Genomic DNA, 10,965 nt, shown 5'->3' with positions numbered 1-10,965 from the left:
TGTTGCTCGTTCATCGCCTTGGTTGAATAGGTTGTTTTTTGTTCTTTTGACGACGGCTTGAAAGCTCCCATTAGACGAAGAAATTTTTCCTTCGTTCAACATTGGAAAACTCAGCAGTTGCCCATTGACTGTCACTCATTTCAGTTTTTTCTTCAGTATTTTTAGAAATAACTTCGCCTGAATGCTTCCGTTTCTTCGTCTTTTTGTCTTTTTCGTGACTATCAGTTTGCTCAGAGAACTCACAACTAGCAGAAACAGCAGTGGCCATTCCATCTTTTAAATCCACGTTAACTTTGCTTTGTTCAATGGGAATTTGGTCCTGAGGGTTTTCATGCGACTGTTTTTTGCTTTTCTCCCCTTCTTCAGTGATAACACGACTCGCATCAATTTCACGTTTGTTTTTCTTGTGCTTTTTCTTTTTCTTGTTATCACTAACAGTGACACCACTACCACCCGGAGGTGTTTATCGCAGCGATCGGAGCCCCGGCATTGCTGGTTTTACCGATCAGATCTCTATTAACAATATCAACATCGACATTAGTACTGGCTTGCCTACACTTGCCCTCAGTTTCTTCTACTAATTTTTCAGGCAATAATTCAGTTTCTGGCTTCCGTTTTTCAACTCTTCCTGTTTTCCCTTTACTACCCGACTCCTCAGTTACACCACACTGTGCATCTCTATCGTCTTCTTCTTTGCCTTCGACTTTTCCCTTTACGGTTTCTGAAAGGGAATCTTTGTGTTTCGTTTTTTTTCTTTTCTTCTTTTTCTCATGACTCTCCTCGCTTTGAGCATGATTTTCAGTTTCTTCAAGCAATATATCACTTTCACATTTTCGTTTCTTCATCTTTTTTGTTTTTTGTCCACTAGCCGAATCATGAATAGAGGCAAGAATGCTAGGGGACATTTCATCACCTTCACTTTTCACTTTTACCTCTTCTGATGAGGGAGATTTCTTTTCACCGTCAGTCGACAAATTTCCTTCCAGCTTCTCCCTTTTCTCGTCCGTTTGCTTCTTCTCCTTTTTCCTTTTCTTATCGGCCTCATCGGGAAGATCGAAGGTCTTTGTAGACGTATCCTTATTCGTTTTAACTTGATCGTTATTTTCACTTGCATCACCCTTTTTACCTGCAGATACTGGATCTACGTTGTCTAATGGCAGATCCACTTCAGATTTCCGACTCTTTTGTTTTTTCTTTTTCTTATGCTTAATCGACTTTTCGTCTAAATCACACGGTGTTATATCGCTGCAGGCCATTTCACTTGGAGTCACTATCGCATGTAGAACTTCTTTACCGGATATTTCTCCTTTCTGTTCTTTCTTCTCTTCCTGCTTTTTTTCTTTCTTTCTTTTCTTGTGACTGTCAGACCCCTCTATACGATTTAAGCTCTTCATCGATGTATCCTTGGTCGCTGTAACTTGATCATCGCCTTCATCTCCATCATATCCCACGCCAGACGTTCGATTTGCGACTTCTAACGTTATGTCTGCACTCGCCTCGCCTTTTTCACCACTAGACACCAGCTTTGTGACTTTTAACGGTCTACTTTTGTCTCCTTCAAGCATCTGACTTGTATTTTTGGTATTCTTAAGTGACTCCTTTTCTAAGGTGCATGGTGGTACATCGTTGCTGACATTTCCCTCTTCAGTATATGTTGTATTTCCAATTTTCTCAAGGGTGGATTCTCCTTCCCGCTGGTCTCTCTTCTCTTTTTTCTGCTTCTTTGCCTTTTTCCTTTTCTTATGATGACTCTCATTAAGATCAAAAGTCTCTGCTGATGTATCTTTGTTCGATTTAACTTCGTTTCTTTTCTCAATGGCACCATCTTTTTCACCGTCAGGCATTTGATCCACGTTTTCTAATGGCGTATCGGCTTCAGATTTCTGTTTCTTTTGTTTTATCTTCTCCTTATTCTTAACTGATCCTTCATCTAATTCACATGATGGCATATCGTTGCAGATCACCCTCCCTGCAGCCCCAGTTTCATATAAAATTTCTTTAACGGATATTTCTCCTTGTTGGCCGTTTTCCTTTTCTGGTTTTCTTGATTTTTTTCTTTTCCTGTGATCGCCAGATGCATCTTTATTCGCTTTGGTACGATCAACATCACTTGCCTCGCCTTTTTCGCTCCCAGATATTCGCTCTACGGCTTCTAACTGTGTGTCCCCTCCTAGTTTCTGTTTTTTTTCTGCTTTCTTATGCGTAAATGACTTCTCTTCTAAGTTACATGTTGTTGGTATATCGTTGCAGACCGTTTCATGTGCAGTATTTGTCGTATCTTCAATTTTGTCAGTCGATAATTCTCCTTCTTGTTTGTCCTTTTTCTCGTCTTTCTTCTTCTTTGCCTTTTTTCTTTTCTTTTGATGACCAGACTTCACATTAATATCAAAGGTCGCATCCTTGTTCGTTGTAACCTGATCAACAACATTTGCCTCGCCTTTTTCACCGCCAGACATTCCCTCAACGCGTTCTAAAGGTACGTCCAATTCTGATTTCTGTTTTTCTTCTTTCTTATGCGTAAATGACTCCTCTTCTAAGTTACATGTTGTTGGTGTTGTTGGTATATCGTTGCTGACCGTCTCATCTGCAGTATTTGTCGTATCTTCAATTTTGTCAGTCGATAATTCTCCTTCCTGTTTGTCCTTTTTCTCGTCTTTCTTCTTCTTTGTCTTTTTTCTTTTCTTTTGATGACCAGACTCCACATTAATATCAAAGGTCGCATCCTTGTTCGTTGTAACCTGATCAACAACATTTGCCTCGCTTTTTCACCGCCAGACATTCCCTCAACGCGTTTAAAGGTACGTCTAATTCTGATTTCTGTTTTTCTTCTTTCTTATGCGTAAATGACTCCTCTTCTAAGTTACATGTTGTTGGTATATCGTTGCTGACCGTCTCATCTGCAGTATTTGTCGTATCTTCAATTTTGTCAGTCGATAATTCTCCTTCCTGTTTGTCCTTTTTCTCGTCTTTCTTCTTCTTTGCCTTTTTTCTTTTCTTTTGATGACCAGACTCCACATTAATATCAAAGGTCGCATCCTTGTTCATTGTAACCTGATCAACAACATTTGCCTCGCCTTTTTCACCGCCATACATTCCCTCAACGCGTTCTAAAGGTACGTCCAATTCTGATTTCTGTTTTTCTTTTTTCTTATGCGTAAATGACTTCTCTTCTAAGTTACGTGTTCTTGGTATATCGTTGCTGACCGTCTCATCTGCAGTATTTGTCGTATCTTCAATTTTGTCAGTTGATAATTCTCTTTCCTGTTTTTCCTTTTTCTCGTCTTTCTGCTTCTTTGCCTTTTTCCCTTTCTTGTGATGACCGGCCTCCTTAGTAAGATCAACGGACTTCGTGGATGTATCCTCATTCGTTGTAACTTGATCGTTATTTTCACTTGCATCGCCTTGTTCACCCACAGAGACTTGTTTTATGTTTTCTATTGCCATATCAACTTCAGGTTTTTGTTTCTTTAGTTTTTTTGCTTTCTTATGCTTAACTGGCCCTTTCTCTGGCCCACATGTTGGCACATCGATACAGACAACTTCCCCGCCAGTCTGTATTTCATGTATACTTCCTTTAACGGCTATTTCTCCTTCTTGTTGTTCATTCTTCTTATCTTCTTGTTGTTCATCTTTCTTATCCTCTTGCTTCTTTGCTTTTTTTCTTTTCCTGTGACCGCCAGACTCCTTAATACGATGATCAAAACCATCAGCAGGTGTATCCTTGATCATCACAATTCGATTTTTATCTTTATCTTCCTTGCCCTTTTTACCTCCAGACATCTGCTCTAAGACCTCTGATAGTAAGTCTATTTCTGGTATCTCTTTTTTGTCTTTCTTATCTGTATGTCCGAGGCTCTTCGCGTTGCTCGTTATGACTTGATCGCTTTTTTCCTTGGCATTTAAGTTGTCTAATTGTATATCCATTTCTGGTTTTTCTTCTGTTTTCTCATGTTTATCTGATTTCTTTTCTAAGCCAGAACTTGGCATATCGTTGCAGACAACTTCGTTATGCACCACTTCTGTAAGGGATAATTTGCTTTCTTCTTGGCTTTTCTTTTCTTCCGTAAGTTTATCATCTAATTCTACTGAAATATTTTTACCTAATTCTTTCACATTTTGATCCATTTCCGCTTTTAGTGAAGGTTTAATCTTTCGTCCCTTCCTGTAAAAAGATAACAGAATAAAATGAAAAAATAGATGAAATAAATATTTTAGTTTTATATATAGTTTTAAATTCAATGTATGGTATGGTACTTCTAAGACAGCCACAGTAATAAAATCAACGTTTGCAGTTATATAGTCGAATTGCAATGGACCCAGACCAGCTTATCAATTATGTAACAAGAAGGGAGAAATTACTACAGGTAAAAAGAGCATACGGAAGTAGTACGCAAGATATAGCCATGTGAAGTAGGCAATTTTTGTATACTTTGTATACTACGGGCGGAAGTGTGTAATTACACTCTTCCGACTATGATACAAAAGTATACAAAATTTGCCAAATTCGCTTGGCTAAATCTTCGGTACTTCACAATATTTCGCAGACAAACTTGGCACTTTTACTAAGTTTAGTATGTTTTTTTCGAAAATTTCCTTTTGTCTCCTTAATCAAAAGTTGGTCTATTACGCAAGTGGTCCATTCTTTTACAGTCGAAACATTTTCCCTAAATTGTTTAATGATAGGATATGTTCTTTTTGTTTTGTTTTAATTGTTGAATTAATGTATTTAAAGTTGACTGTATAAACACTGTAGGTAAAAGACTATACTTTGGCATTAGTTAAATAATAGACAGCGGACTCGTGTTTTCATTCAATTATATAAATAAATAGGCTAAGACTTTGATATGTAATAATCACATCAAAAACTGCACAAAACGATCACCGAACAGAACCAAATTGTTATAGTCTATACGACCATGGCACATGTATACAGCATAAACTTTGCTAGATAAATTCTTGAGATATATAAACAAGATAAATTCTTGGTATATTGCATTGTGTAACAATTACAAAAAGGGGCACCAGGTTTTCACCAACTAGATGGTTTGTCGTTACACGGGCAACCAAAATAGGTATTCTCATATTGCTATGATTAGAGTTGCTATAATATACTAGTATAGAAACCACCAAGAAGATGTATAAGATACTCCATCACCAGAATTGATATAAATTTTAGTTTCTTATATTTAACATAAAAAGTAGTAAGTCAACACAAAAATTAAATAAAATTGTTCATTTGTCTATATTCATCAGCCACATTATAATAAAGTTAACCACACTCACTATCATTATTAAATATATATAGTTGATGAGTGGATATAGGGAAGACAAGCCGAGAAAGACCGCTTTGAGAGACCTGCGTATTCTAATGAAGATTTTTGGCAATAACCTCTGATTAATAAAAGACATGTTCATAGTGTATTTAGTTTGGTATAATAAACCATTGTCCCATATACGTTAATCATGCTTCACCCTTCATTAAATGACTTATTTCTGATCAGCCATACTGCATCCAGATTAGTTGTTAAATTATAGAAATCCATTTCTCGGTGGAAACAACTTACGTTGGTCTTATACTAAAAAATTGTTTTCCCCTAAGTTCAAAAAATATAAAAATCTTTTTATGCCATATTGTAAGCGAAGTTGCTCTCAGTGAAAAAAGATTTGTACGAATCTGCAAATCAGACACACCCAATGGTGGAAAATAAACGATTTTTATAAACACGATAACTAACTAGCTTGATAAACACGATAACTATAACTAGGTTGATAAACACGATAACTAACTAGCTTGATAAACACGATAACTATAACTAGGTTGATAAACACGATAACTAACTAGGTTGATAAACACGATAACTAACTAGGTTGATAAACACGATAACTAACTAGGTTGATAAACACGATAACTAACTAGGTTGATAAACACGATAACTAACTAGGTTGATAAACACGATAACTAACTAGGTTGATAAACTCGATAACTAACGCTAGAACAACAGAATTGGTTTCGCTTGGTTGTAAATATTTTTGCCTCGGAGCTGAACCTAGAATAAATAAACTTTTCAAGTATTAAACGTTTCGCAGGCTATAAATATAAAATTTCTACGATCTATTTAAAATAAACAGTCGCTATTTTACTTACATAGACTTAATTGTCTTGAAAGTCAACCATGAAAATTTTATTAAGTTAGCTTTATTACTTTTTGAATTATTGCGCACGAAAATAAGGGGAATGGGAATTTTAGTTTGCTAAAAGGGGACGAAAAATGTTTTGCATATATTTATAAATTATAGAGAACAATACAATAGAACAATGAAACAATGGAATAAGCCCATCTAATAAGTAAAACCATAATTAAAAAAATTATCGTTTCATTTTTTCGTTCTTCACATATTTTTTGAGAAAAAATATTCACGATGGAATAGGAAGACGTTTAAGTTTGCATCCCTTGAAATTTTTAAAACTGGATAAATCGTGATTTTTACTCGGCTTTCTTTTGTTTTTGTTTTATTTTGCGTCGTCACAATTTTCCCGAGTGGAACAAATAAACCCTTCTTTTGATGCTGTTCGATTAATATAAGTTTAGATTTAATTGGGGTAACATGTAGATTCTGGTCCTATTTTAATAATATCGCTGCTATTTCGCCGTTTAACAAGATTTGGGCGTGTATGGGCGCGTTAACACGTCGCAGTTTGCACAGGATTGAAGATTTAATATAACTATATAAGCGCGAATTCCAAAGGCAAAGTGTAAGACAAAGTGAACGTATCATGCGGTTTATTTACATTTTTGAACAATTAAACTTCTATACTTTTTAAAGTACGATGTGCTTCTGAATTTCGCGATCGAATAACATTTAGGTTGGCAAGGCATCTAAATGAATATGAACTGTATTGTTTATGTTCAGAAGCTTTACATTGAAGACTGCCACGTGCGCGGCACGCCGGAGTTAACGCCAGAACAGGCGTCTTGTTTGGTATAAAACCACCTTAATATCTCTTGAAATATATTTATTTTAGTTTGAAATTTATGTCAGAGCTATATAGTTTTTTAATAACTAAACATGCCAAAAAAATTTACATTAGTTTCATAAATAACAAAATATATCATCGATCAAATACAGCAAACTGGTTTTCTTTTTTGGGCGTTGATAGGCAAAAATATGAGCGCGGAGAACGTAGAAAACAGTGGGAAAAAGCTTGCAAATAAGGTAAATTTTCAAATGACCAAAGGTTTCCTAAAATATAGATGTATTGCAAGGGATTTTGCTCATTTGCAAAATATTGGAGTTTCTCCCTTATCCCCTCAACCTCGTACCCAGGATTTTTTTGTACCCCTCCCCCCCCTCTCCTCATTTAATGATCGGACCCTTTAGGCTGACCTCAATAACTTTCAAAACGATTTTATAACAATTCTGTCTTTATCTCCACGCTTTATTAAAGCGAGTCATCACTTTACTACTAACGTTCTTGACTGTTTAATTTCAGAGAAGTACGACTCACAGGATTAGTTGGGAACGCATTGAGTTAACAGTTTGTAATAATTGCCTTCATACCACTTGAAACTGAACAAAGGGTTTTCTAGTTTCTTTATCCGTCTGCAAAAACAACAGCACGAAATACGGGCAACGGTACTGTACATTGTCTACAGTTCACTTATTTTTTGATCATGCAGGAATCTCACGCTGTCTCTTGGCAGCTCGCTCCGTGGCTTAGTGCTCACAGCAATGCAACGGGTGTCGAATTTGCATCTGCCGCGGATATGAGCCCACGACGTCCGCTAGCTGATTTGTATTCTTCTTTGCTGCTACTCAACGTTATCCATGCATAGTATTTTGCCATGCATGAACAGCGCGACGCCGATTTAACAGGACCTAAATGTTGTGCTCAAAATTGGTTGTTAAAAATAGTGTTAAACGAAATGTGTAAATCTCTTTTTTGGGTATGTCTAGATAACGTATAATGTCTAGATAATATATTTTCATTCTCATTTTTTATTCGAGCAGTCACGTTTCAGAGCTGGTAGCATTTATCTATTTTAACGAGTAAAATACATAAGAAAAGCTTTATGCGGTTTTCATGATACAACTAATCATAGTATTCATAGAAACAAAACGGGTTGTAGAAAAAATATGATCATAAGCTTTCATATCTAAGAATCGTTGTGCCGTGAAAAAATAATTAGATAGCATTTAAGACCATTGAAAACGCTTTGATACAATAAATTCAAATGCAATACGATGCATTAAAGGTATTGGGTAGGTTTGATTCTTGCCGGAGGACTGATGTTGTATTTTTTGCAACGTTCCAGATTGGGTCTTAAAAATGCCTCAAAATTCTGCCTTCGTTTTCTCAAAAAAACCTTCAACAATGCAGGAATACTGGCGGGGGGCAATTGCCCTCCAGAAACATTCGAATGGATTAAACAATATCACATATGTTGTACCTCAACTGATCTTAGTCCCACACGCAGTTTGTATATAAATTTCAGTAGAAATATGAACGCAATCACGAAAATGATAGCAAACACAACGAATTGTCACGTACAATAAGCAATGATTGTGTGAATGGAGATGATAAACAGTTGTTTCAACATTTTCATTTGACATGTTAGTTGAGCATTGTTAGAGATCCATTTCGTAGTACTGATCAAAGTCAATTTTCTTCTGAATAATGAATGTAATTTATGTGCTATTTTTATTCCTGGATTACAGGTAAAGGTGCAACTGTGCAAGTATGTGATAAGCAGGTTAGCACAATATAGGCTTGGTAATATCAGTTTTAGCACCCTCACGACAATTTCACAATTATAGTAATGTGCCACTGCATTCATGAAAAAATCGACTGGTCATTTAGTTCAAATATTGGACAATTTGAATGTACAGTGGCATAGCCAGCCCGACAATTTAGTCATGCTATGCTAATATTTTGGTGTTCATTGACTGTGAAAGCAATGAATTTCTAAAGAAATGAATAATGATAATAACATAAAATTTGCATAGCATGACTAAATCGTCGGGCTGGCTATGCCATTGTGAATGTAAATGTAAATATATAAAATGTATAACATATATAGAAGGGGATTATGCTATCATTGTTGCCTGCCATGCTGTTAAATAAGGAAAACAACTTTGTTTGTTCTCTTGAAAAGCAGAAATACACTCAGGTCTTAGGGTTGCCCAGATAGAGGGGTGCAGGGCAAAAGGCCGCTGCTGCAGGTTTGCAGGGGGGCAGAATACTAAATAAAATAAACTATTGTCTCAAATAAAGTTTTCTATTTTATAGTCCTAGTAAATAGTAATGCCACATATCATACTACTGTGAAATATTTTCCACCCAAAAATGAAGGAAAAGGCATATTTTGTACTTAAAATTTCTACAAAAAAATAACCATATGAACAATAATAATAAGATAATTTATTATTATTTATATAGAGCAATTTAACATGCAATCATGCATTGATATGATCAAATGTGCTTTACAGGCTAAAACTGTAGATATAATAATAATAACAAATAATAATAAAATAATAATAATGAAGACACCACCCAACCTGGGACAAACAATTGACAGCAAAATGTCAAGGGCTGGCAATAGTGTTGCTTGTGTTTAGTACAGCAAACATACAAAATTTTGTGTCATATGCTTACTCCTATGCAGCATATTTACATGTTAATACCTCTAAGGTTAACTACGGTACCATTGCATTTGATTACATGATAATTGTACCAAGCAGGAAATGCATGAAGTTTTAAAAGTTAAAGAGTGAAATATAGAGCTTGAGGAAAGGTAACAAACTGAATTCAAAAGTAGACTAATTGACACGGTGGCACTGTTGCAATAACAATGCAATAATGCATATAATTTTTAATAATAATAATGCTCTAATAATGTAAATGTATTAATTTGCTCTATCTAATGTAGCAATTTACTAGTATTTGAGTGTAAATGAAAGAATAGGTTAGCAAATTAATCTAACAGATAAATAAAAATATAAATGAGGCTAACAACTTCAGGTCTGTCTAATCAGAAGTACATGGTAGGGTCTCTTTGAAACAGGCTCTATGGTGCATGGAGTATTTAATAGATCTATACACTTTCATGAGCAAAAATGGCAGTAATGTTATCTCTTATTCTCCCAGTGGGAAAGTATGCTGATATAGTTTTGAACTGCTGAAAGCAGTGGAACTAATCACTATAAAGAGATTACTTTATGTGCTGAGGACTATCCGGGATAAAGTATGTAAATGTATTTAACATATTGCTGTGGTACATTTCATCCTCAATTATCATAAAGTAGGGGGCCACTCAAAATTCTTCACTTTTTTTCATTGGGTGGCTACGAATACGTTCATGATCTACGAATCGACTCCCACAAATTTAAATTATCATTGGACATGCTTCATAGTCTGGAAGCGGAGTCAGCCTGGAGGCCCTGAATGGCAAACGGCCAAACGCTGATGACAGATCATGATCATTATTTCTGAATATGTGGTGGCAAAGAATTTATCATAACAACTCAAAAAGTAAATTACCTTCCAATTCTTGTCTTCGCCGTACAGCTTCTCAAGTTCGTTCTTAATTTTCGATCAAACCAGGAATATACAGACTCTTACAAACGAGTAACAAACCGAAATTCTTCTACCTTTCTTTACACGTGCTATTTATATTTGCGACATGTTTCAGGAGCCCGCAGTTACAAATCCTCCATTCAACCAATCAGAACTCAGAAGCTAAATCGTTCACCCCCTATCATTTCCTCATTGAGTATTTCTATTTTTTGTGCAGAATAGTCGCTTTTCAGTCAATTATAAATTATTCTTGTTAATCTTGTAGAGAGATTCAACTGTGGGAAGGAATGGATAAAGTTTTGAGAGAAATAATAATAGACCTTTTCGATAATTACGTCACAATATTATCGTTTTAAATTTAGAACCACCTTAAATGAGATGGATTTCCT

General features: G+C 35.6%; 2 protein-coding genes across 2 annotated transcripts; both read right to left on the bottom strand.

Moving 5' to 3' along the window:
* Positions 1-446: 446 nt before the first annotated feature.
* LOC114521024 (cylicin-2-like) lies at positions 447-2,742 on the bottom strand. Its single transcript, XM_028541414.1, has one exon. It carries the CDS (start codon positions 2,454-2,456, stop codon positions 447-449), a length of 2,010 nt encoding a protein of 669 aa, XP_028397215.1. The 5' UTR covers positions 2,457-2,742.
* LOC114521023 (ABC transporter F family member 4-like) lies at positions 2,743-10,649 on the bottom strand. The gene is made up of 2 exons (XM_028541413.1): positions 10,541-10,649; positions 2,743-4,162 (listed from the first exon to the last, which is right to left on the bottom strand). Exon 2 carries the CDS (start codon positions 4,123-4,125, stop codon positions 2,743-2,745), a length of 1,383 nt encoding a protein of 460 aa, XP_028397214.1. The 5' UTR covers positions 4,126-4,162; positions 10,541-10,649.
* Positions 10,650-10,965: the final 316 nt, after the last annotated feature.

This window comes from Dendronephthya gigantea, unplaced genomic scaffold, assembly GCF_004324835.1.
Source record: "Dendronephthya gigantea isolate DGI-Jeju-01 unplaced genomic scaffold, DenGig_1.0 000019F, whole genome shotgun sequence".
Classification (NCBI taxonomy): Eukaryota; Metazoa; Cnidaria; class Anthozoa; order Malacalcyonacea; family Nephtheidae; genus Dendronephthya; species Dendronephthya gigantea.
The sequence above is the reverse complement of the archived record's forward strand: the minus strand, read 5'-3'. Positions and strand labels throughout refer to the sequence as shown.